At 44.5% G+C, this 27,252-nt stretch overlaps 1 protein-coding gene across 1 annotated transcript in view; it reads right to left on the bottom strand.

The window, feature by feature from the left end:
- Positions 1–498: 498 nt before the first annotated feature.
- LOC121853183 (gamma-aminobutyric acid receptor alpha-like) overlaps positions 499–27,252 on the bottom strand; it is a 44,712-nt gene continuing 17,958 nt past the window's right edge. The window contains exons 3-11 of the mRNA XM_042347160.1: positions 22,025–22,092; positions 16,149–16,369; positions 10,054–10,136; positions 9,755–9,892; positions 5,172–5,324; positions 3,785–3,942; positions 1,802–2,032; positions 1,155–1,269; positions 499–1,032 (exon numbers count right to left, since the gene is read on the bottom strand). Coding sequence (XP_042203094.1) covers positions 782–1,032; positions 1,155–1,269; positions 1,802–2,032; positions 3,785–3,942; positions 5,172–5,324; positions 9,755–9,892; positions 10,054–10,136; positions 16,149–16,369; positions 22,025–22,092 — 1,418 coding nt within the window. The 3' untranslated portion in view covers positions 499–781. The remainder of the gene's footprint in view (positions 1,033–1,154; positions 1,270–1,801; positions 2,033–3,784; positions 3,943–5,171; positions 5,325–9,754; positions 9,893–10,053; positions 10,137–16,148; positions 16,370–22,024; positions 22,093–27,252) is intronic.

The following is a 27,252-nucleotide window of genomic DNA, read 5'->3' as shown; positions in this document are numbered from 1 at the left end:
TTTTTTAATACTGTATTTCATAATAAATTTGACAGCGATTTTTAAATGGGAATATCATTCTATATTTCTAAATAGGGGAGATATTTAACAGTGTTTCAAAATAGGCGATACGTCTCTTGCATTCTTAAATAGGGGAGGATTCTTCATGAGGGGAATTTTTTTACAGTATATAAAATTGGTGGAATTTTTTTTGCATTCATGGACAATTTTTTTTATGATGAGATTATAATTAATTTATTTTTTGTGTATTATTACCAATTAGTTAGATATTATTTCCTATGATCGGTAAATAGGGCATTTTAATGGGTTATATTTAAATAGGAAAATAGATAGTGATTTTTTTCCCATTTTCTGTTATCGTTTCATTCACTGTCTACTGTTTATCGTCACTGTCTCCTCCTCCCTATGTCATTTCTTCTTTGTCTCTCTTCCTCTATCTCCTTCTTCATCATCTTGTCTTTATTATCTTCTGTCTCCTTTTCTTCATTTACCTTTGTCTCTTATTCACCACTTTTTCTTCTCTTCTTTGCTGTTTCTTTCTTCTCTCTGTTGTTATCTACTATGTTCGTTTTATCTATATATTTTCACCTATCTTTCTTTTTTCTCTCTTTATCTTGTCTCTCGTCTTCTCTTTACTCTCCCATTCTCTCTCTATCTTTTCTATTTCTCTCTTCTCCTCTTCACTGAACTCTATATCTCTTCTCTTTACCTCCCTCTCCCTATCTCTCTTTCTCTTCACTGCTCTCTCTCTCTCTCTGTCTCCTCCTCCTTCTCCTCCTCACTACCCTTGTTTCCTCTCAACACCACCTATGGGATTCTTTGTCTGCAGACCAATCCCTATATCATCAAAGCCCGGGTCAGTCCAGTTAAAGACCAGCTCTGTGTCGTAGTAAGAGAGCCAGTACCAGAGGTTAAGGAGCCCGTAGGAGAGGGGGAACATGATTCTACTGACGGTGTCGATGACGGAGACGGAGTTCATGGTTCGCTGGAGGCCCGCTGTCTTCTGTCGATCCCTGCGGTACTCCTCGTCTCCTGTAGGTGGGGAAAGGTGATGAGTGAGTGTGGGAGGGAAGGAGGGTAGGAGGGAGACAGGGAGGGTGGGAGGGAAGCAGAAGCCTACAGTAGCAACATTGTATACCTTCACCAGCACTCACCAAGTACACAGTGGTAACATTGGGTCCAGCACCGCTCTTTCTTCTCTGTCTGCGTCTCTGTGCTCTTGAAGGTGGCTGAGAGACTGTCCCCGGCGTGGTTCATGACGCCGGCATCCTGTAGGGCGGGAGTGAGGACCCTTGTCAGTTATGTACCGTAGTTATCATGGTATAAAAGGAATTAATTGTGGCTTATATTAGTTGCTTTAGATAAGAGTCGCATCAAATAATTAATAATTGTTTACTTTTATTAACGTAATAGTAAAGAAAAAGAAAATTATTGGTAATATATGTCACAGTTCAGTTACATATGTAATTAAAGGGAAATAAACGAGATATATTATACATGAAACTAATAACAGAGAGAAATTATGAATTAAATATTATCTTTACTTTAAGAAAATATAATTATCAGATATTTTAAGAACAGGAAAAATTGTTCTGTCGAGATCATCATTACAGATTTATGGAGAGTTTAGGGACCCATAGAAGTCCTTTTGAAGCACCTAGGACCTTAACTATTGGCAGGAAGGATTAATTCATAATAGAAACGTATCCTAAAATGTCCTTTGGGAGTCCTAAAACCCATAGGAATCCCTTTAAATCCTCTAGGACCTTAATTTACCTCCGCCCCCTCGCAAAGAACTTACAGAGTGGAGCGTAGCGTAAAGTGTGGCCGCGCCTCTGGGACACTTGTTATGACTGAGGTTGAGAAAGACGATCTCACGCCGTCCATCTAGCGAGGTCTCCAGGGAGGTGTCGTAGGAGGTGTCTTGACTCTGTACGTGTTCCTGGAGGTCACCGAGGTCACAGCAGTCGTTCACGATCTCCACGTCCTCCCACTCGTCCTCCTCAGCCATGATCTCCCCCGAACCCACCTTGGAGATAGTGAAAGAGGGGAGATGGTTAGGAGGAGGAGGAGGAGGAGGAGGAGGAGGAGGAAGAAGGGAGGTTTAAGTCAGGTGAAGAGGAGGAAAAATATGCACAAATATGTATTTCATTATAACATATATGTGAAGGAAGTCATATATAGACCAAGACCATTAAGTGAACCAGGTGTGGGATCCCTTTACAGGTGTGTTAGTTAATTAAGCAGTAAAGTTAAGATTTTTATGAGTGATTTAAAAGATGAATTTATTACTTATGAGGATGTGGAAGGAGAGGAGGAGGGGGGAGGAGGAGGAAGGAAGGAGGAAGGGAGGAGGAGGGAGGAAGGATGGAGCTGGAAGGAATGGAGGGAGGAGGGAGGGAGGGAGGGGGAGGGAGGGAGGGAAGGAAGGAAGGAGGGAGGGAAGGAAGGAAGGAGGAAGGAAGGAGGAAGGGGGGAGGAGGGGAGGGAGGAAAGGATGGAGCAGGGAAGGAATGAGGGAGGAAGAGAGGGAGGGAGGGAGGGAGGGAGGGAGGGAGGGAGGGCTACTTTACGGTGCTGCTGGGAAATATTTTTTTTGGTCGCTTTGGTTACCTGTATGCATGTATGTATGTATGTATGTATGTATGTATGCATGCATGTATGTATGTATGCATGTATGTATGTATGTATGCACTGTATGTATGTATGTATGTATGTATGTATGTATGTACTGTATGTATGTATGTATGTATGTACTGTATGTATGTATGTATGCATGTATGTATGTATGTATGTACTGTATGTATGTATGTATGTACTGTATGTATGTGGTCAATAAAATCAATTGCTGCGTTTATTTGCACAGCTTTGCAAACGTAATGTACTCAGCAGTAAACAGATGGTGTGTGTGTATGTGTGTGTGTGTGTATGTGTGTGTGTGAATGGTACATTAATCAAGGGCAGGTGTGAGGTTGGCATCTCCCTACCCCTTTCCCTCATCTAACCCACCAATTCTTACCTTCGTGCCTACCTGTATGGCTTACCTGAGCCCCTCCCCTCCTACCTCTCCCCTTCCCCCCTACCACCCAGTCCCTCATCACAACACAACCATCTCCCTCACCTCCCCCCACCCCCTTCCTCAACCCCCCCCCACCTTTACCATTCATACGAAATTCCTGTCATTTATCCCCCTCCCCCCCTCCCTCCCTCCCTACCCCCTCCCTCCTTTACCTCTTGCGAAATACTCTCTCTCATTAATATAACCCCAAAATAGAACTCCTTAACATAAACCCCTAATACAACCCTAACATAACCCCCTGATGAGTCCCCTTCCCTCCCTTAAGGTCAATTAATTCAAGAGCAATTAGGAAGATATTAAGCAAATTTACCCATAAGGGACCATTAGTTAGTTAATTAATGACCCCGTGGTGATGACACAGTGTAAGTGATAAGTAAGGAGGAGGAGGAGAAGGGGGAGGACGAGAAGAGAGGGAGAGGGAAGGGGAGAGAGAGAAGGGAAGAGGAGGAGAGAGAGAGAGAGAGAGAGAGAGAGAGAGAGAGAGAGAGAGAGAGAGAGAGAGAGAGAGAGAGATAGAGAGAGTCAATCAACTAACCAAACAAAAAAAATCCCCTCCCTCCCTCCTCCTCCCCTCCCTCCCTCTGCCTCCCTCCCTCCCTTCCTCCCTGCCTCCCTCCCTCCCTCCCTCCCTGCCTCCCTCCCTCCCTCCCCCTCCCCTGCTCCCTCCCTCCCTGCCTCCTCCCTCCCCCCACACTCAGAATACCTAGTGAAGAAATGGACGCCGGCGAACTGCAGAAGGGTCGCGATACAGTAGCCGAAACTCATGAGGATAAACCAGTCGAGAGCCGTGGCGTAGTGAACTTTAGGAAGGTCCGTGCGGGTGTCCAGGCTAATGGTGGAGAGTGTCAGCACGGTGGTGATGCCTGTTGGAGAAGGAGGAGGTGGTGGTGATGATGACTGGTGGAGAAGGTGGTGGCGATGACTGGTGGAGAAGGAGGAGGTGGTGGTGATGATGACTGGTGGAGAAGGTGGTGGCGATGACTGGTGCGGAGAAGGAGGAGGTGGTGGTGATGATGACTGGTGGAGAAGGAGGAGGTGGTGATTATGACTGGTGGAGAAGGTGGTGGCGATGACTGGTGGAGAAGGAGGAGGTGGTGGTGATGATGACTGGTGGAGAAGATGGTGATGATGACTGGTGGAGAAGGAGGAGGAGGTGGTGGTGATGAGTTGTGGGAGTGATGGGTGGTAAGGAGGTGGAGGAGGAGGGGAAGAGGAAGAAGAAGAGTAGGAGGAGAAGGGGGAAGAGAGGGAAGAAGATGAAGAAGTGGAGTAAGAGAAGGAAGACCAAAACACCAAAGGAGAAAATAACCCCCTTGCAGCCTCCTCCTGATCTTCATGCAGTAAGAGACCATCGGGTGTTGCTGGGCAGCTTTGTGAGGAGTTACTGTAGCCACCAGTGAGAGATAATGATCGAGAGAGATTGGAGGACTGAGAGACACAAGGAATGAGAGATAAGAGAAGATATAATGAGAGACACCCAATTTAACCTCATCTTAATTAACCTAACCTTAACTTAATTAACCTAACCTTACCTTAATTAACCTAACCTTACCTTAATTAACCTAACCTTACCTTAATTAACCCAACTTTACCTTAATTAACCTAACCTCACCTTAATTAACTTAACCTTACCTTAATTAACCTAACCTTACTTAACCTAACCTAATCTAACCTATAACCCAAACAGACGTAAACAGAAGGAAACAGACGTAAACAGAAGGAAACAGACGTAAACAACAGGATCTCCCCAGGTAAGCCTCTAATCCTCCCCAGTACTGAAGGATTCGATCTAATCCTTCCCACAATCTGTCCTGAGTAGAGGAACATCTCAGTAGGAGGCTTCCGTTTTCTTTCTCTAATCTGTGTTTCGTTTCTCTGGCAGGATGGAGAAGGAGGAGGAGGAAGGAGGAGAAGGAAGGAGGAGAAGGAAGGAGGAGAAGGAAGGAGGAGAAGGAAGGAGGAGAAGGAAGGAGGAGGAGGAAGGAGGAGAAGGAAGGAGGAGGAGGAAGGAGGAACATGAAGTAAAAAAGAAGGAGAATTGGGTAGAATGAAGAAGGAAGAGGAACACCCCCCCCCACACCTTAACACTCACCTAGGCCCACACGGTCGCTGGTAGCTTCCCGGTTAATCCAGAAGGAGACCCAACTCAGCACCACGATCAGGATGCAGGGAATGTAAACCTGGATGAGAAAATACCCAGCACTCCGCGACAGGTTGAAGTTTACCCTTAGCGCTGAGTACATGCCTGGAGAGAGATAGGGGGTGTTAGGTGGTGGTAGGGGGTGTTAGTGGGTGGTAGGGTGGTGTTAGGTGGTGGTAGGGGGTGTTAGAGGGTGGTAGGGTGGTGTGTTAGAGGGTGGTAGGGTGGTGTTAGGTGGTGGTGTAGGGGGTGTTAGAGGGTGGTAGGGGTGGTGTTAGGGTGGTGGTAGGGGTGTTAGGGTGGGTGGTAGGGGTGTTAGAGGGTGGTAGGGTGGTGTTAGGGTGGTGGTAGGGGTGTTAAGTGGTGGTAGGGGGGAAATAGTGGTAGGGGGTGTTAGAGGGTGGTAGGGGGTGTTAGAGGGTGGTAGGGTGGTGTTAGGTGGTGGTAGGGGGTGTTAAGTGGTGGTAGGGGGTGTTAGAGGGTGGTAGGGTGGTGTTAGGTGGTGGTAGGGGGTGTTAAGTGGTATTAGGTGGTGTTAAATATCACCAAATATCATTCATTTAACAGTAATAGACACATAACATGAATATACGGTGCTTCTGACTTCTAAGACCTTTTAATTATACTTACGTGTTTCTTGTCACATTTCCCGAAATTTGATTAATTTTTATAGTCAGTTCGTGTGTGTGAGGAGGCAACGTGTAGTGGGGGAGACTAGTGACAGTTTATATGTGGCCGAGACCTGATATTGGTGGTAGTTATAGGGCCAGGTTATAGTATTCCAGGGGTTAAGTCATTGTACTCAAGGGGTTAAGTCATTGTACTCAAGGGGGTGTCAGGTCATCGTACACAATAGGTTAGGTCATCGTATTCAAAGGCCAGAAGTTAGTTATTTTCGTCCTATATACACCACCATGAACCCAATAAATAAATACTTCTTTAAAAGTACTCGTCTTTGAAGTCCCTGATATGACCACTTCAACGATCGATGTCGGGTTAAGTCAACATAATATCGTCTATATGTTACTCCCTTCACTCTCAAATGACCAACACTTGAATCAGATATTTTTTTTTACATGTATGAGTCTTTTGTATCCACTCTATGTCACCGGGAAGGCAAGGTTTTGAAAGAGTAGTAATAGAAACGTGGGAAGGCTACGGGTGTTATTGGTGGTGGCATTTTGTTAAGTTATCCTTCTAAAGTGTAACAGTCAAGTCAGGTTTTCCATGATGGCGTTCCGCTGTTTTCGTCTGATCTCTCTTTGTTTTACGTATCTTTTCCATATATCAGGACATGTAAACAGGTCTAAATACCTCAATATATTTAATATATTAGAATATTTGATACTGACGAATTATTTGTAAATCTCACTAATCATTAAGACGCTAATAAAGACTTGAATTTTTCGAACGTCTTAGTTTTATGGGTATCTGAGAATAACGAATCACTGTAAATCCCACGAATCTTACGAATCTCTGAGAATTTTACGAATCTTTGAAGGTCTCGGGCCAGGAGGAGAACTAATCGACTCCCTGGTAGGTAGAGTCTATACATTAATCATCGTATGGTAAACATTGGTTTAGTAATGACGCCTTGACGGGGGGTTGTGGAGGTCTGTGAGGGGTTATTAGGGATCCTGAGGGGTTGTGACGGGCTGTAAGAGGTCCTGAGGGGTTGTGACGGGTTGTAGGAGGTCCTGAGGGGTTGTGACGGGTTGTAGGAGGTCCTGAGGGGTTGTGACGGGTTGTAGGAGGTCTCGAGGGGTTGTGACGGGTTGTAGGAGGTCTCGAGGGGTTGTGACGGGTTGTATGAGGTCCCGAGGGGTTGTGACGGGTTGTAGGAGGTCCTGAGGGGTTGTGACGGGTTGTAGGAGGTCCTGAGGGGTTGTGACGGGTTGTAGGAGGTCCTGAGGGGTTGTGACGGATTGAGGTCCCGAGGGGTTGTGACGGGTTGTAGGAGGTCCCGAGGGGTTGTGAAGGTTTGTAAGGAGATTGTTGGGGGCTTTGGAATGTTGTGGAAGGGTTGTGGTGGGTTGTGAGGTGTTGTGAGGGGTTGTGGTGGGAAATGATGGGTGTTGAAAAGTTGTGATAGGTTGTGGTGGGTTGTGGGGAGGTTGCGGAGCGGTTATATGGGCTGTGGGGGTTTGTGGAAGAGTTGTGATAGGTTGTTTTAGGTTGTAATATTACCACACATGATAAAGCACTCTGCGTCACCATAGACAACAAACTAAATTGGAAACCACACGTTAGTGAAGTTGTCAAATCCTCCAGTTTCCGTCTCCACCTCCTCCGCCGACTCAAGTCCCTCGGAGTTCCTGCACCCGAGCTCCTCAGTGTTTACTCAACATTCATACTTCCCAAGCTCACCTATGCCTCCCCCACCTGGTCTTCCTACCTAAATGCCACACAACGTAAACACCTAGAAAAAGTGCAAAAGAGGGCATGCAAGATTATTCTCCCCTTCCTACTCCATATCAAGAAGGCTCAACACACTGACCCTTTCTGACTCTCACTGACCATCACCACGACCTCATCTGCAACTTGGTAAGAAGCTTCTACACCATCCTCGACACCGGCCCTACTACCACCTGAGACTTAGCCCGAGAATTGCTGTTCGACACCACAACCATCCAGCCCATACGTGCACGAACTGATCGCTATGTAAGAACAGCCCAGTCCCAACCATTGTAAAAATTATCAATAACTTGTAATAAACCAGTGTATTCAATTCCCAGTAAACACTACCCTTGCACTGTCACTAGTGTTGAAATGAACTGTAGTTTGGAGCTTTTCCCCATCTAGTTATTATATATCTTATTTGTATCACTTTATGTTACTTGTATTATTTTAGATTCGAAACCCACCCCAAATATGTAACTGTATATTTTCAGCCTTTTGGCTGCCAAGCTCTTTCAATAAACCGTTAATTATTATTATTATTATTATTATTATTATTATTATTATTATTATGGGTGGACCCCTATATGTAAACATGCAAAAATGCTTGATTAATGGCGTCCAGTTACATAAAAAAAACCAGCCAATCACAATATAGCTGACAAAAAAAATACCTTCTGAGTGGCCCCCTCACTAGTAAACACGATGCTCAGCCAATCACGATGTAGCTGACAAAAAAAGATACATTCTAAGTGGCCCTCCTCACTTGTAAACACGGTGCTTAGCCAATCACCATCGCCTCCGGAAGTGACGTAGAGTATCAATTACAAATGGCGGTCCCCCGAAGAATATTTTTCATGTCAAAATAAATATAGAGAAATGTTAGTGATTATGGTGGATGGCTGGATAGTAATTTAAAGGCAAGGGAGAAAAGGGAGAGGAAGAGGGAGAGGAGAATATAAGGGAGGGGAGAAAATGAGGATAATAAAAGGGGAAGAGATATAAAGAAATGAAAGGGATGACTAGGAAAAGGAGGGGAGAGGGGGGAGAGGGGGGGGGGAGGAGAGGGGGGAGAGGAGGATGAATGATTGAAGAATTATTTGATGTTATAGAAATGGGAAGTGAGGAAGGGGAAGTGATACATATGGAAGGTAATGGGAGGGGAAAGGAAGGGGAAGAGAAGTGATGGAGAAGGGGGGAGGGAAGGTGGGGTTCATTTTCACATTGACATTCCACACTGTTGTCCTCCCCACATCTACACCCACTCAAACCCACTAAAACCCACTCATGACCATTAAATCCCACTCACGCCCACTCAAACCCACTCAAACCCACTCATGACCATTCAATCCCACTCACGCCCACTCACGCCCACCTCTCAGGACATACAGGTTGTTGACTAGATTAGATTTTGAGGAACGATGACTTGAAATATTTAGAAAAATACTTAAAATATCATCCTGGTGACATCATAAGACTCCTGTAGATGACGTCATAAACTTAAAAGACTCCTGTAGATGATGTCATTAACTTAAAAGACTCCTGTAGATGATGTCATTACCTTAAAAGACTCCTGTAGATGATGTCATTAACTTAAATACTGTAATGACGTCATTAACTTAAAAGACTCCTGTAGATGACGTCATAAACTTAAAAGACTCCTGTAGATGATGTCATTAACTTAAAAGACTCCTGTAGATGATGTCATTACCTTAAAAGACTCCTGTAGATGATGTCATTACGGGTCAGACCCTCCATCTCAGGCCAGGGTGTGTAAGTGTTGGGTGTAATGGAGGGTGTCTCTGGCTTACACCTCTACACACGAGAACACTTAAGAGGAGTTTAGGTACATGGCTACACCCAATACACCCCGATATACATGGCTACACTCTGTATATTCTACACCTATATGCAGGAATTATGTAGATTAGTTACACCTCTACACACAGGAACATATTTGGCTACACCTCTACACTCTACACCTAATACTCACGTTGATTACACGTTCAAGCCTTTTCATCAAGCTACACCTGACTACACCTGGTTATACATCTACACCTTTACACCCAGGACTCACCCTCATCCACCTACACCTCTACACATCCCCTCGGGTGGCTACTACACACCCCTACACTCACCCCGGCCGGCTCGCCACCTCACGGAGTAGTTGCTACACTTGGTATTGAGGATCTCGAACTGACTCAACGCCAAGCCAGGCACGAAGCTCACCAGTTTCTTGTCCCACACGAACTTGACGTCCTTCTCCGTGTACCCGTCTATGGGAGAGACCTGGCTTAATGGGCTGGCTTAGTAGGAAGACTTAATGGATGGATTAATTAAATGTATTATAGATGACCACAAGATATTATTACCATGACAACCATAACTTATCTTTTACTGGTGTTACCATGACAACCATAAGAGGGGAGAGACTCACAGCTGCTGATGACGAGGGGACACGACTGCTTGTCCATGGGGAAGTTCCTCAGCTCCATGGGACACTTGGCCTTGATAGTCAGCCTGAGGAGAGTTAGTGAAGTTTAACAAATTTATTGGTTAAGCTTGGAGTAAAGTTTGTCTCTTATGAGTAATTCAGTCAGGTCTTGACACTGAGGGTGGTATCACTGTATACTGCCACGTAGGACAGAGGTTCATACACAGTAGAAGTCATATTAGTAGAAGGGTGAGTGTGTGTGTGTGTGTGGAGGAAAGAGGGTGAGTGTGTGGGAGAGGGTGAGGGGTGTGTGTGTGTGTGGGAAGGAGGGTGAGTGTGTGTGAGAGAGAGAAGGTGGGGAGTGAGTGTGTGGGAGAGAGGGTGAGGGGTGAGTGTGTGTGTGTGTGTGTGTGGGAAGGAGGGTGAGTGTGTGTGAGGAGAGAGAAGGTGGGGAGGAGTGTGTGGGAGAGGGGTGAGGGGTGAGTGTGTGTGTGGAGAGAGAAGGTGGGGGAGGAGTGTGTGGAGGAAATAAGATGAAGGGTACGTACACGCTCCTCCTCCCTCCCCTACACGCCCTCCCCTACACACCCTCCTCCTTCCCCACACACCCCTCCTCCTTCCCCACACACCCTCCTCCTCCCCTACACACACCCCACTCCTTCCATTAACACATAAGAGTTAATGGGATCTGAAGGGAGACTTGAGGACATCTGGGTTTATAAGTAATTAATGGAGTGACTATGATTGTGGTTGTGGTTGAAAGTTTGAGAAGAGTGAAGAGAGAGAGAGAGAGAGAGAGAGAGAGAGAGAGAGAGAGAGAGAGAGAGAGAGAGAGACAGGCCAGCATCAGTCGTCTCCAACACTGTGGTAACTCTCCAACACTGTAGTAAGTCTCCAACATCCGGAACTTAACATGCGGGCAGCGGACGTCACCAACACAGAACTCACATTACAGCTGGCTCGTGACAAGTGCCAACTGGGGGGTGGGGTGCACCTAGGCACCTACCCACCTTAGTGCCAAATATTATTACGATGCAGAGGCTGGGTACAGAGGAATGGGTAGGGGAGGCTGGGTGATGTGGGAGAGGGAGTAGAGGGATGGGTGTGTAGGGAAGGGAAGGGGAGGGGTGGTTGTCTAGGGGAGGGAGAGTGTGGAGGGTGAAGGGAGTGAATGAGTATACGATAATAATAATAATAATAATAATAATAATAATAATAATAATAATAGATAGATAGATAGATAGATAGATAGATAGATATTTGAAGACTACAAGAAAACTACATCATGGTCAAAAGAGAACCTATTGTATTCCTGGTCACGATCAACACACACACACAATAAGTTTACCATCAATCACTAACATCATTCTGTAAAACGTTATTTCTCTACTCTTGATTTTCCTTTGTTTTGTAAAAAAAATTTCCGTCCCTGAGACAGACGATTCAAGTTGAAGTTTGTTGTATATGTTCCCATTAGTTTGTTTATAGTGAAAAACAAGTGATCGCGGGCCCTTTGTGCCCTTGTGAAAGTTTGAACGCTTGTGCTTGGCTAGCTACAGCGAATGAGGGTGCGCCAAGTCCGTAGACTTGCATCGTTTTCCATCGTAAATAAAATGGTTAATTAATGCCTTCCTAAAGAAACCATCGACATGGGACCAGGTTTGTTTCACTCTACGAATTTTTTGCGATTTTTCCAGCAAGTTTGATGAAAAACGATTGTGCCGTTTCGGCTGCCCAGAACAGACAGACAGACACACGGCTGTTCCTATAGTATATTAGATAACGAGGTTCTAAATCCGCATTAATCTAGATTTGTCACTCCCGAACGTGGATATTCGACGGTTTAGGCTTCTATTTACGTTCTGTCTGTGGTTGGATTTCTAACAAGTGTAGCCCAGCAGCCTATTGGAGTGGAGGAAAAGCCAACAAGTATGTTTTGATTGGAGGAGATGTTTAGGCGGGACAGTTAGTGTGATGAATTCTGCCGAGACATAAACAAGACTAGACATTGTTTTCGTTCGTATGAAGAGGGAAGAGGGAAGAAGGAAAGGGAAGAGTGGGAAGGGAAGAGAGAGAAGGGAGTAGATAAGAAAGTAGAGAGTGAGGAAGAGTGGGAGAAAGATAGGGAGGAAAGGTACTGAAGGAAGGAGTAAGTAAAATGAGAGAGGGAGGGAGGGTAGGAAAGAGGAAAAAAATGGAGGTAAGAGAAGAGGAAAGGAAGGGAAGGAAGGAAAGAGGGAAGGTGTACAGTGACTATAATGGTTACTGACACTCCCCGTGTAAATAAAAATGACGATGATATTTTATTTTATTCATAAACCTTAAAGCCAGATTATTTTTTCTTTTATTTCTGTTACTTTCTCCTTTACTTTCTCTCACTCTGTTAGCTTTCCCTCACAGTTACTCTCTCTCTCTCTCACTCTGCTACTCTTTCTCTCACTGTTACTCTCTCTCTCTCAAAAAAAAAAAAAAGTAACCCTCCAGGAGATGTATTGTGCATTGTACGTATCCATCAGTCCTTTTGTGGGTGCCGTGAGCCGCCCACACAAAAGACTACAATGTGCTGCTCTATGGGAACCATAACCAAGGGTGGAGACTATAGTGACAGAGGTACAGTGGGGCCTTCACGCGACACACTGACCGAGAGAGACGCCCGCCAGTCATATGTAAACAGCTGATTTCTCTGCCTCCGTGTTTTGTTTATCTAGGAGTCGAGGCTGTGTTTTTCGCGGGTGTTTTTCGAGGGTTTTTTGTGGGGGTGTTTTTCCGTGTTTGTATTCTCTATAGTCTTGTTTATCTTTCGGGTTTATTTACTTATTGAGGTTTTGTAATGTTGATTCTACCCCCCCCCCACCCTTTTTTTTAAATCGTCTATGACTGTCACTTTAGATCTGCCATTTTTTCCCCAGTTATTTCTTCCTTATTTTCAAGTCGATCAGATTCATCTTTTCCAGATAGATAGATAGAGAGTAAATATCATGGTCTTCCTTACTTCACGTACATAAAGACCTTAGTTGTTTAAGCAAGTAATCAATCACAGCAAAACAAAACAAGGTGAACACAATCAACCCTCCAAGAGTGACAAATACTCCAATATGGTTCCTAATTTATGAAAGAAAAGGAGAATTTATTGGAATTTATGGGAACAAAAATTCTGGCATTTTTAAAGCCTCAATAAATCTTAATTCCGTGCTGCTTGGCTCGTCATTGTAGAGGGAGGGAGAGAGGGAGGGAGGGAAGGGTAGGGGAAGGGAGGGAACAGGGAAGGCTAAAGAGGAAACCTAGGTATGATGTTGGGAGAGAGAAAGAGAAAAAGAGGAGAGGGAGGAACAAGGAGAGAAAATAAAGATTAGAGTCATTCATTCTGTCTATATGTCTGTCTCTCTGTCAATCTCTCTTTCTCTCACCCCTCTCATTCACACTCTCCCTTCTTCCTATTCACATTTTCGCCAGTCCCCATCTCCCTATTATTCGTGTTTCTCTCACTCACTTTATTTATTCTATAGTTTTCTTTGACAGAGAGAGAGAGAGAGAGAGAGAGAATACCTCCATCCTTAACCGAGTCCACATCTCGGTCCGACAATTAGCACACGAGACGGTCCTCCTCTTCCCTCACCCTCTTCCCTCACCCTCTTCCCTCACCCTCTTCCCTCACCCTCCTCCTCCTCCACTTAGCTCCAGCCATTACCGCCATCCTTTCGGCTAATGACACCAGCGTCAACGAGTCTAGTACCTATCCCCGCCTCTCTGCCATAACAACAAAGGCATCGTCGTGGAACACCTAATGTAGCGTGTATTAAGATGGTGCTGGCGGGGACTTGTGTTCTGATCTATACACAGCCGTCCCAGCCGTTCCATACAGCCGTCCCAGCCGCCCCATACAGCCGTCCCAGCCGCCCCATACAGCCGTCCCTCTCTCAATGTTTACGTCTTGCTGGTCTGTGATTGGTTGGTGGGTTGCAGGTGATGTTTTACTAGCCTGTGATTGGTGGGTGAATTGCAGGTGATGTTTTATTGGACTGTGATTGGTGGGTGAGTTGTAGATTATGCTCTGCTGCCTTATGATTGGTGGATAAGTTCTTTTAGTCTGTGATTGGTCGATGAGTAATGTCTATTTGGACGAGAGATTGGATGTGATTAGGTTAGGTAAGGTTGGGTTAGGTTAGGTTGGGTAATCTTCAGGCGATCCCATTAGAAGGGTGAATTCTCTTTTCTCTTCCATTACGAGTTATTTATTTATTTATATATATATTTATTCTTTTAAGAGGCGCGGCGCGAGGTGTGGGTGATGGGAGGAGCGGAAATGGGCGCGACGTGTTCGATCACACCCGTCACTACACGTCCATCTCCCCTATTTCATGTCTGGTGGGTTATTTCCTTTCCCCCGTCGATGGTTCCAATTCTCAAGTTTGTCTATTTAGGTGGGAATATCTTACCTATTTATATATCAAACTTTAATTGTCGAGAATTGAATTGATAAAGAATTGATGTATTTGAGTGTTATTGGTATGTTACAATCATTAAAAGTGGATTAAATTGTCATAATTAAGGTATATTAGTTAATCAATTCAAGATTCAACGAGAGCGTATTGACATTACCAAGTACTAGTGTCTCCCCTTCGACGACTTTCATAGAAAACGGGATAATGCGGCCCAATATGCGCGCCGTCTGCAAACAAAGTCGAATTAAACTTGTTTCCTATGTTTGTTTACAACCATCTGTGGCTGGCAGGTGGCACAGCGTGGCACCAACCACCTGTCCACACGTCAGATGGTTATATTGTTCCTCCCAGGTGGTCGCTAGGTGGTCTACAGGGGGCCAAGACACAGAGAGAGAGAGAGAGAGAGAGAGAGAGAGAGAGAGAGAGAGAGAGAGAGAGAGAGAGAGAGAGAGAGAGAAAATGGGAGTTTGTATTTTTGACAGACTTTTCATTACCAATTTTCACATAGGAATTATTATAGTGTGTTAAGTACATAGACAGTTACAATAAGACGTCTAATTGACAGAGTTGAGGTAAAGAGAAAAACACTATCCTGTCATTCATAATGTGGGGATGTTAGGTTTGATTCGGTTAGGTTAGGTTAGGTTAGGTTAGGTTAGGTTAGGTTAGGTTAGGTTAGATTGGGTTGCGTAGAATGGGGTTAGAGATAATAATGTTAAAGAGGTTAGAGATAATAATAGTTAAAGAGAACAAGAGTGAGGAAACGAGAGAGAGAGAGAGGAGAGAGAGAGAACTTTCACCCATATATTGCCCCTCCACACCAGGAACTAAATATAGCTTCCGATAACAGGTGCAAACGGAGATCAATAGCTGGAAGGAAGCGAGACTATGGCACCATTCATCTCGACTTCTGCCTCCTCTCACGGATGAAGGCCTTTACTCCCTCCTCCCCTCCTCCTTCGTTCTCACTCTCCTCTCTGCACACATCACACGCCTGCCGGGGGATTAAGGATTTAAAAGAAGGAAGTACTAGGTGTCTTATCAGAGCGCCCTGTGGGGTTGAGGTGTGGAGGGAGAGGAGGAGGAGGAAAGGAGGGAATGGGGAGGGGAAGGGAAGGAGAGGAGGCATAGGAAGGAGGTGGCAGGTAATGAGGAGGAGGAAGGATTGAGAGGATGAGGTATTAAGGGGATAATGAGGGAGCCTCTACCTTATAGAGCCCCTCACCATAGAGCCCCTCACCTCATAGGAGCCCCACCTCATAGAGAGCCCCTCACCCCACAGAGCCCCTCACCTCATATAGAGCCCCCACCTCATAGAGCCCTCACCATAGAGCCCCCTCACCCCACAGGAGCCCCCACTTCATAGGAGCCCCACCTCACAGAGCCCTCACCCCAGAGCCCCACCCCAGAGCCCCCACCCCAGAGCCCCCACCCCATAGAGCCCCACCTCATAGAGCTCCTCACCTCATAGGAGCCCCTCACCCCATAGAGCCCCACCCCATAGAGCCCCCCACCTCATAGAGCCCCCACCATAGAGCTCCTCACCATAGAGCCCCACTATAGAGCCCTCAATTTCATAGAGCCCCTCACCTCATAGAGCCCTCACCTCATAGAGCCCCCCACCTCATAGAGCCCCCACCTCATAGAGCTCCTCACCTCATAGAGTAGAGGATATCACCGCTCTGGTTGATCCTAATAAGTTTGTTGGGTCGAGTGGTCATGTGAACGTAAGAGCCCAGGCCGTTGTGGAAGTATGTGTCGGGCTTCCAGAGAGCTTCCAGCATCTTGATGTTGAGGGTAAGTTGCTTCAAGGGCCCGTTAAACCTCAAGCGGTCATCACTCCATTCCTGACGTAGGTAACACTCCATTGAGTACTTCTGTTGAGAGAGAGAATGAGAGAGGGGTAGTGAGTACGTGTTTGAGAGAGAGAGAGAGAGAGAGAGAGAGAGAGAGAGAGATTAAATTAAGTTTGATTAGGAATGGATACGTTACTGTAGGTTAGGCTAAATTAGTTTAAGTTAGACATGGATAGATTAAATTAAATGGAGGTTTAACTATAACTAGCGCCATCTAACCACCAACCAAGACAACAACACTCCTCCATCTTGACCTGAAACACAATGTAAAAATACCTCCCCCTCCCTCCCTCCCTCCCTCTCCCCCTCTCCTCCCACTCCCTCCCCTCCCTCCCACTCCCTCCGTCCCTCCCTCCCTCCGTCCCTTCCTCCTCCTCCTCCCTCCTCCCCCTCCTCCCCCTCCTCCTCCTCTCCCTCCCTCCCTCCCCCTCCCTCCTCCTCCCTCCGTCCTCCTCCTCCTCCTCCTCCTCCTCTCATTCTCCCTCCTCTCTGTCCCCTCCGTCCCTCCCTCCCTCCTCCGTCTCCTCCTCCCTCCTCTCACTTCTCCCTCCCTCCGTCCCTCCCTCCTCCCTCCCTCCCTCCCCCCTCCCTCCCTCCCTCCCAAAGACTCCCTCCCCTCCCTCTGTCCTCCCTCTCCGTCCTCCCTCCTCCCTCCGTCCCTCCTCTCTCCTCCCTCCCTCCCTCCCTCCTGACTGAGTACTTAAGGTCTCGCTTCCTGGTAACTCTTTAAGAAACTTCTACGTCTTGTAACTCTAAACCAGCGACAAAAGACAGAAAAAAGGAATAAAAAAATGAAAAATGAGTCGAGTTGTATAAAAGAAAGAAAGAAAATATGATATACAAGAATAAATAATGAGTTAACTTACATAAAATAGAACAGGACAATTGGCGACATTTTTACACGCGTTCACCCCCTCCTACCCCGGTCTTCCATTCGTGTTGCCAACTTAGAAGAATAATATACCAAATTAATCAAAATAGACTTCCTTCAGTAGCGATTTTCTTTTATAAAGTGAATTTCAGCGTTTTTTTTAAGATTATGATGTTGAACCTTGAGATGCGGTACAGTACTTGCTTCCAGTATGAAGGTTTACTAATTTATTTTAAAAGAATAACTCGCTCAAAAATGTATCTATACGGAGGGGTGGTCGATGAATTCCAAAATGAACACTGTGACTCCTGTTGTCTCGGGAGGGTTGTCAAAAGCCTTCATCCACTGTGTTATATTATCTCACACAAAATCGTAAATATACTTTTTTTGCTGATTGTACCTGACTTTACAATTGAGGAAGTTGAGGTGGTCGAGTGCAGTGCCGGCCATACTATCTACTGAAGACTTAGCATGCAGTATAATGAACTACATCCATACTGTCCCTATTAGAGTATCAGGTAAACGAGACACACCTTTATTTCACTGAATTATATCCACTTAAAGGTTGATAAGATTAATCAATATAAATGAATAATACGCAAATATTCCACAGTACCCCCTCCTTCCTCCCTCCGTTTTCTCTTATTTATAGTTTTTGAACAAGTCGAAAGTTATGGACAAAAGTCGCCCACAAAACTTTATTATATATCTGACGTGTGAGGAGAATGGCCTTTTTTGTCTTTGGAAGTAAGTAATGTTTCTTATATTAAAAAAAAAGGTTATTAATGTAGGAGCAATATTTTTAATGCTTTTGTTGTTATCGTTGTTATTATTATTGTTTTTGTTGATGTATTTGTTGTTGTGATTAAATTATTATTATTATTATTATTATTATTATTATTATTATTATTATTATTATTATTATTATTATATGAAATAGTCGGACGGAAGTACGGACGGTCGGATAAGTACTCAGTATATCGAGCGGAAAATCAAACGTTCAGTGTCGGTCGGAGAGACAGCGGGTGTTGAACGAAAAATCTACCGATCGTTGTGAGCGGAAAGGCAGAAGTCGGGCGGAAAGACGACGGGTGTTGATTGGAAAGAAGGCAGGAGTCGAGCGGAAAGATGGCAGGTGTTGGGCGGAAAGATGGCAGATGTCGGGAGGAAAGATGGCAGGTGTTGGGCGGAAAGATGGCAGATGTCGGGAGGAAAGATGGCAGATGTCGGGAGGAAAGATGGCAGGTGTCGGGCGGAAAGTCAGTGATTGTTACTCGATAAAATTATTAACTATCGCTCCCACCAGACCCGTATGGCAATGGCACTTTATGGCACTGTGTGACATCCCAAAACAAGATGTGTATCAGCATCTTGTGGCACTTTACGGCAAGTTATGGCAACCTATAGCAACTTATTGAATTATTCAATTATATGGCATCTTATGGTACACTATGGCAGCCTATGGCACTCTGTGGTACCATATGGCGCACTATGGCACCCTATTGCAACTATGGCACTCTGTGGTACCATATGGCGCACTATGGCACCCTATTGCAACTATGGCACTCTGGTACCATATGGCGCACTATGGCACCCTATTGCAACTATGGCATCTGTGGTACCATATGGCCACTATGGCACCCTATTGCAACTATGGCACTCTGTGGTACCATATGGCGCACTATGGCACCCTATTGCAACTATGGCACTCTGTGGTACCATATGGCCACTATGGCACCTATTGCAGCCTATGGCACTCTGGTACCATATGGCGCACTGCACCTATTGCAACTATGACTTGTGGTACCATATGGCGCACTATGGCACCCTATTGCAACTCTCCTCCTCTTTGTAAAATTATTCAGATGGATGGAATTAAATTTTTTACGTGTGATGGAGTGTGAGGGAGATACGGAGAGGTGGGGGAGTGAGGAGGGAGGAGAGGGTGAGAGTGAGGAGGAAGGAGAGATCGAGTGAGGAGGAGGAGGAGGGTGAGGAGGTGAGGGAGGCGGGAGGGTGAGGGGAGTGAAGGAGGGAGGAGGTGGGGAGGGAGAGGGTGAGGGAGAGTGAGGGAGGAGGGAGGAAGAGGAGGTGAGGAGGAGAGTGAGTGAGGAGGGAGGGAGGAGGAGAGAGAGGAGAGTGAGATGAAGGAGATAGGAAAAAATGTGGAAGGGAGGAAGGAGGAATAGGAGAAAGCGTGAAGGAGGGAAGTGGAACAAAATAGGTAGTAAAGGGGAGAGAGAGAGAGAGAGATAATCCGGATACTGTAATCGACCACCTTTACCTTCTCAACTGTAAAGTCAGGTCCAATTACAGTTGGGTGGACTGGAGTGCCCGAGGATTGAACCGAGCTTGGGAGAGAATATGTACTGTATCCACTCGGCCACCACACACACACACACACACACACACACACACACACAACACACTGACCCATGTTTATTTTTTACTTCAGTTTACGGTTCAGGTCTTGTTCGTTTTCTTTGCTTTTATATTTTATTATCTGTTATTGGATTCTTCCCTCCTCCTCCTCCTTCCTTCAACATCCTTCTATTTCATTTCTTTCACTTCTCTCCATTCCATTATATTTCTCTCTCTTTCTTTCTCTCGTTCCAATAATTCTCTCTCTCTCTCTCTCTCTCTCTCTCTCTCTCTTCTCTCTCCTCTCTCTCTCCTCACCTCTCCCAAGGACCAACTTGAGACAGTGTACAGCATTAAACTTCAAACTTGCTCGACAGTTCCTGCCTCAAGTTTGCTGACATCATCTATCTATACAGTCTATTGGGTCACCTAACCTAACCTAACCTAACCTAATCTAAGCTAAGCCAACCAGACCTAACCCAACCTAACCTAACCTAACCTAACTAACTTCCAACCTAACCTAACCTAACCTAACTAACCTAACCCAACCCAACCCAACCCAACCCAACCCAACCACAACCCAACCTCAACCTAACCCAACCTACAACCCAACCTATCCTAACCTAACCCCAACCTTCAACCTAACCTAACCTAACCTCCTAACCTAACCTTCCAACCTACCTATCCAACCCAACCTAACCTAACCCTCCACAACCTAACCTAACCTAACCTATCCTAACCTAACCTAACCTAATTTAACCTAACCTAACTTAAACTAAGATTGGAAATTGGTTAAAATTTAGGTTAGGATTCTATACATAATCTAGACTTAATCAATTTAAATCATCATTAATCTCGTTGAACTTAAATATAACATCTCGTCTTAATTGCTTGTCGGGGTCAGCTTGTTCACAAATCGCCGGCTAGTTACTGCACCTTTGAATGCTCTAATTGCCGTATAATTAACGCTAATGAGCCTATTGCAGCGTGAAAAGTGCGACGCGTCTAAAAAATGATGCTGTTGCTATGGTTACATCAGACAGACAGATAGACAGACAGACAGGCATACAAACAGACAGACAGACAGACAGACAGATAGACAGACAGACAGATAGACAGGCATACAAACAGACAGAAAGATAGACAGACAGGCAGACAGGCAGACAGACAGACAGGCAGGCTTACAATCAGACAGACAGACAGACAGACAGACAGACAGACAGACAGACAGGCATACAAACAGACAAATAGAGACAGACAGACAGACAGAGACACAGACAGACAGACAGACAGAGACACAGACAGAGACACAGACAGACAGACAGACAGACGAGGACCCGCCAAGCTGTATCCATTACTGCAGGTGTCTTACGAGGGCTAATTTGCATACAGCGAGACACAGCAAGCGAAAGACAGTTTATGGTGCGTTCATTGTGGAGGCAGGCCAGAGGGGGGTGGGAGGGGGAGAGGGAGGGGAGGGAGGAGGGAGGGAGGGAGGGAGGAGGGAGGGGGAGGGAGGGAGGAGGGTGGGGGGAAGGGTGGGGAGAGGGAGGGTAGAGGAGAGAGGCAGGGAGGAGACAAAGGAGGGTAGGGAGAGGGAGGATGAGAGAGAGAGGGAGGGTGGGGGGTATGAGAGAGGAGAGAGAGAGGGGGGAGGAGGGAGGAGGGTGGGGAGAGGGAGGAGAGAGGAGAGGGTAGGAGGGGGAGGGAGAGGGAGGGAGAGGGAGGAGAGAGTGGGGGGAGGGAGGGAGGGAGGGGGAGAGGGGAGAGGGAGGGTGGGGAGGGAGGGTGAGGGGGAGGGAGGGTAGGGGGGAAAGGGAGGGTGGGGGGAGAAGGAGGGAGAGAGAATTGGGAAGGACAAGGGGAGAGAGGATGGAAGAGACAGAGAGAGGGATAGATGAATAGATAGATAGATAGATAGATAGATAGATAGATAGATAGATAGATAGATAGATAGATATAGATAAATACTACTACTAAAATAATAATTACACTTAATTCTTACACCTCCGATCTGACATATAATTCCCATATCTAATTACCCCAGACCCTCAACAGCGTGGTTTTACCAGAATATAATTAATATATAATCCTTTCTTTAAATGCACCATGATGAGGTCATTATTATACCCCGTTAACTAGTGTCTTCCTTATCTGTATGTGTGTCTGTCTGTCTCTCTGTTTGTTTGTTTGTTTGTTTTCTGTCTATGTTTTCCTCTCTCTCTCTCTCTCTCTCTCTCAGGAGGTCAAACACAAGTTACACTCCACGTCAATACTCAGCTAACTATTATCAAGATTTACCTGTGTCACAACACCTGCAGCTAAAGCTAGATATATACACACACAGCTACTACCCCCCACACCACCACACACACAGAGCTAAGACAAATTGCATAAAACTACGTACAGACATACAGACATTAGGACACGTAGATAGGACTTACCATGTCCTTCTCGGAGATCGGCCCCATACTCCGGATCAATAAACTGAACTTCACTAGTGTTGTCCTTCCTGGGATAAAAAAAAAGATGATTAGATAAATAGTAATTGTATAAAGATTTGTTCATTCTGGGAAAAAAATATTAACATCTGCGGATTTATATATGGTTTAGAGATAATGTTTATGTAAGTATATAAATTGGTTGATGTATATAGATGTGTTATGAGTAATTTGTTGATGAATATATAAATTCATAGAGTAATGGGTATATAAACTATTTAACCCCTTAGGATTTAAAATCCTTAAATTAATCCATTCCTTACCCTTAATCCCCCAAAATAATCCCTTACTCTCCTTACCCTCTAAAATCCTAAAATCCTCCTTACCTTAAACCCATAAAAATCCCTCACTTCCCCATAACCCTTAAAATCCCCTACATCCTTAAAACCCTAAATCCCTTCCTTACCCATAAATCCCCAACTTTTAAGGGACAAGAGGACCTTAAGAGCCCTAAGAGGTAACAACCGCAAGCAACTGGAGAAACTTTCTCTACTGTCCCGAGGAAAAAAAATCTTCAGAAAGTTCCAAGAGGCTGGAGTGGTTGACGTGTTTAGGGTAATGGCTTGGTTAATGGGGTCGTTGATGTTATGGTTAATGGGTCGTTGATGTTATGGTTAATGCATAAATGGGTCGTTGATGTTGGTTAATGGGGTCGTTGATGTTATGGTTAATGGGGTCTTGATGTTATGGTTAATGGGTAGTTGATGTTATGGTTAATGGGGTCGTTGATGTTATGGTTAATGGGGGTCGTTGATGTTATGGTTAATGGGTCGTTGATTTATGGTTAATGGGGTCGTTGATGTTATGGTTAATGGGGTCGTTGATGTTATGGTTAATGGGGTCGTTGATGTTATGGTTAATGGGGTCGTTGATGTTATGGTTAATGGGGTCGTTGATGTTATGGTTAATGGGGTCGTTGATGTTATGGTTAATGGGGTCGTTGATGTTATAGTTAATGGGTCGTTGATGTTATGGTTAATGGGGTCGTTGATGTTATGGTTAATGGGGTCGTTGATGTTATGGTTAATGGGGTCGTTGATGTTATAGTTAATGGTCGTTGATGTTAGTTAATGGGGTCGTTGATGTTATGGTTAATGAGTTAATGGGTCGTTAGTTGAAGGGGTCGTTGATGTAATGATTAATGGGGTCGTTGATGTTATGGTTAATGGGGTCGTTGATGTTATGGTTAATGGGGTCGTTGATGTTATGGTTAATGGGGTCGTTGATGTTATGGTTAATGCGTTGATGTTATAGTTAATGGGTCGTTGATGTTATGGTTAATGGGGTCGTTGATGTTATGGTTAATGGGGTCGTTGATGTTATGGTTAATGGGGTCGTTGATGTTATGGTTAATGGTCGTTGATGTTATGGTTAATGGGGTCGTTGATGTTATGGTTAATGGGGTCGTTGATGTTATGGTTAATGGGGTCGTTGATGTTATGGTTAATGGGGTCGTTGATGTTATGGTTAATGGGGTCTTGATGTTATGGTTAATGGGGTCGTTGATGTTATGGTTAATGGGGTCGTTGATGTAGTTAATGGGGTGTTATGTTATGTTAATGCGTTGATGTTAGTTAATGGGGTCGTTGATGTTATCGTTGATGTTATGGTTAATGGGGTCGTTGATGTTATGGTTAATGGTTTATTGATGTGTTATAGTTAATGGGTTATTGGCTTTTAAGTTAATGGAGTGTTGATGTATTTCCCTTTAGGTCATATAATTTTCAGTTCATCTCATTATCTACTTAACAAAACCACAATTATTTAATTATCTTTCTTCCTTATTATTATCTTTATCATTTTCTCTTTAGTTATTTTTCACACTCTCTCTATTACTTCCACCATAAAAATAAATCACAGAATATCCACCAATCACAACTCACACCCTAACAAACCACACGAAATCCAATTGACCCGCGTGATTTACGGTCTAGTAATTGACCCGTGTGATTTACGGTCTAGTAATTGGCGCGTATTTACGGTCTAGTAATTGGCCTGCGTGATTTACGGTCTAGTAACTGGACCGTGTGATTTACGGTCTAGTAATTGGCCTGCGTGATTTACGGTCTAGTAACTGGACCGTGTGATTTACGGTCTAGTAACTGGACCGTGTGTTTGGTCTAGTAACTGGACCGTGTGATTTACAGTCTAGTAACTGGCCCGCGTGATTTACGGTCTAGTAACTGGACCGTGTGATTTACGGTCTAGTAACTGGCGCGTGATTTACGCTGCGTGATTTACGTCTAGTAACTGACCGTGTGATTTACGGTCTAGTAACTGGACCGTGTGATTTTACGGTCTAGTAACTGGCCCGCGTGATTTGGTCTAGTAATTTCTAATATTTTTGTTTTTCTCTCTTTAGTTATTAGGTCGATGGTTCACTATATGGAGGTTTTCTGTTATGTCAAGGTTGTGTTGTTGTTATGGAGGTTGTAATTGGTAGGTAGGTACGTGTGTGTGTGTGTGTGTGTGTGTGTGTGTGTGTGTGTGTGTGTGTGTGTGTGTGTGTGTGTGCACCTCAAGACGGAGAAATGGAACAAGTTGAACGAGTTTACTGTCTTTTGGACTTCTGCCTCTCCTCCTAAAGTTGTTGGGTTATTCTGTCTGTCTGTCTGTCTGTCTCTATTCTCTCCCAATTTTCATCACACACACACACACACACACACCTACATACAACCAGGTAACACGACATACAAATATTTTTTCAACACCATGATAAAAATTGGCAACAAATGACACAGCTGGTCTCTGGTCCGTGCAGGGGGGAGGGGGACATCCTCGGCAGGGGAGGGAGACCTGATCTATCTCTCGCTGATCATTCCTTACAATGGCTGAGTGGTGTGTGCTGGCTGAAGGGGGAGAGGGGGAGGGTAGGGGGGAGGGGGGAAGGGGAGGGTGGGGTGGAAGGGAGGAGGAAGAAAAGGAAGGAGGGAATCAAAAGACAGGAGAGGTGAATAGGGAGAAGGAAAGATAAAAGAGAAGTGGAAGAAAGAGGAGATAAAAGTGGAGGAAGAGGAGAAGGAAGAGATGAATGAGGGAGGAAAGAGAAAAATAAGATAAAGAAAGAATAATGAAAGAAGGAATTAGACTTAAGACAGAAAACAGAAATACAAATTTGTTCAGTTGACCAGGTGTCCAAATGGCTCCCAATCCAACCTATCTTAATTAGTTGGACTGAGGCCCTATCTAGTAGGCCCCTATTCCTCACGGTTTGGTTTGGGACCCATTAGGACTGGTGGCCATTCTAGACTCCCGGGACCACCAACAACGAGTTAATTATTTCTGACGTGTGAAAAAAAAAATAATGTTCGATATTTTTTCTTTAGTTACTCCTCAAATGTTCTTTCTAATAATTCCGTTTTCTATTAATGATGATTTTGTGTTTCCGTCGCTTATTTCGATTCTTCCTTTAGTTTTCTATTCTTCATTTTATCTTTTATTTCCATGTTTCATCTATTCTCACCTTATTTTCTCCTTTAATGACTCTTCCCTCCTTAATTCTCCATCATTTGTCTTAGCTAAGAGGTTGTAGAGATAAAACTAACCAATAATAACGGTACCTAACCTCAAATGACCCAATCACAAAGACTATGTACCATTACACTATTACAGCGATGGCTCATTATGTCTTCAACCCATTAGGACTTTGTGAAACCCATTATTACTAACATGTATAAAGTATTCGGCTTAGCATATGGGGGTGGTAAGGGAAGGGGGGTAGAGGTAGGAGGGTCAAGATCCAGCAGTGGCCCTATGGGGAGGCTGAAAAGGGGGGGGTTAGGACCAATAACCTATGACCTTCACCTCCTCTGGGTATTGTGTCGTGGGTGAGGTCAATCAGGAGTCATGTCTACCGTTGCCTCTTGACCAAAGGGACGAGACTTTTTTTTCGACAAGAATAAAAAATATAAAAAGATAAAATTTGGACTTTTTTCCGATTTGAGCCAAAATTGTTAGGAAAAAAATATGAATCTTAGTTTATTTTACATGGAGATTATAAACCGTAACGCTGCCTTATGGGTAAGTTAGATTATGGTAGGTTAGGTTAGGTTGGGTTAGGTTAGGTTTGGTTGAGTTACATTAGGTGAGGTTAAGTTTGTTGGATAGTTTAGGTCAACTTAAATTTGGTTGTTAGTTGAGGTTTGGTTAGGTTAGATTAGGTTGTTGGTTGTAAACAGTGCTGCCTAGTATTGACCAGTGGTCCTCAACCTTCTGTAGACTCTGGGCCACATTTATCATTGTAAATACAGTGGGGGACATAGAAACTTTGGATCTACATTAAAAAAAATATCCTATATACTGTACAGTTATTTGTAAGTTTACACGTCTAGCCGTTACCAGTAACCGGTACATAGTTTTTACATTTACTCTTGGACAGGACGTGTGTATTTACCCCAGTGAGAAGGCTGGCTCTCTCTGGGCCCGGTCTGGGGTGAATACACACAACAGTTGTATCAAGTTATTACATATTTCATTAATTTCATTCTTACAAATAATCCCAAATAATTCATAATTTTCTAATAGACCTTGACGGGTCGGTGGGCGTCGTGGACTACAGGTCGGGGACCACTGTATCGACCAACACACTTTGTACAGTCTCCTTCATTAACATGTCCTTAACTTTGACACAATCATATAATTATAAAGTCAATGTTTTGTTGAATAATAATAAACTTGATAATTTATACAAATGTGAAAATAAGATCTAACGAAGAATGTTAATTACTGAGGATACGAACGACCGATTCATCGCCCAAAAAGGTCAACGCTGATTGGTTCCTGGGCGGTCTTACAATAGGTCGTGATTGGCTGCCTGAGTTCACCTTTTTCGGATCATCTGAAGATTAAACAACTAGCTTATTTCAACGGAAGATTTACCACCCTGATGCTATCTTGGGGGAGTTAAGGTGTAGAATTATGTTAGGCAAGGTTAGGTTAGGTTAGGCAAGGCAAGGTTACGTTACGTTACGTTAGGTTATTTTAGATTAAGGTAGGTCAAGTTAGGTCAAGTTAGGTAAGGTGAGGTTAGGTCAAGTAATTTAAGGTTAAGTTGGGTTAGGCTAATTTAGTCTAGGTTAGGTTAATCTCCAGTTGCTTCCATTTTATTGGAAATTGATTGGCTGTGGGGCGACCCATCCTGAATACTGATTGGCTGCCCTAACATTACTTTG

The sequence above is a fragment of the Homarus americanus genome, unplaced genomic scaffold (assembly GCF_018991925.1).
Source record: "Homarus americanus isolate GMGI-L3 unplaced genomic scaffold, GMGI_Hamer_2.0 scaffold50564, whole genome shotgun sequence".
In the NCBI taxonomy this organism is placed as follows: Eukaryota; Metazoa; Arthropoda; class Malacostraca; order Decapoda; family Nephropidae; genus Homarus; species Homarus americanus.
The sequence above is the reverse complement of the archived record's forward strand: the minus strand, read 5'-3'. Positions and strand labels throughout refer to the sequence as shown.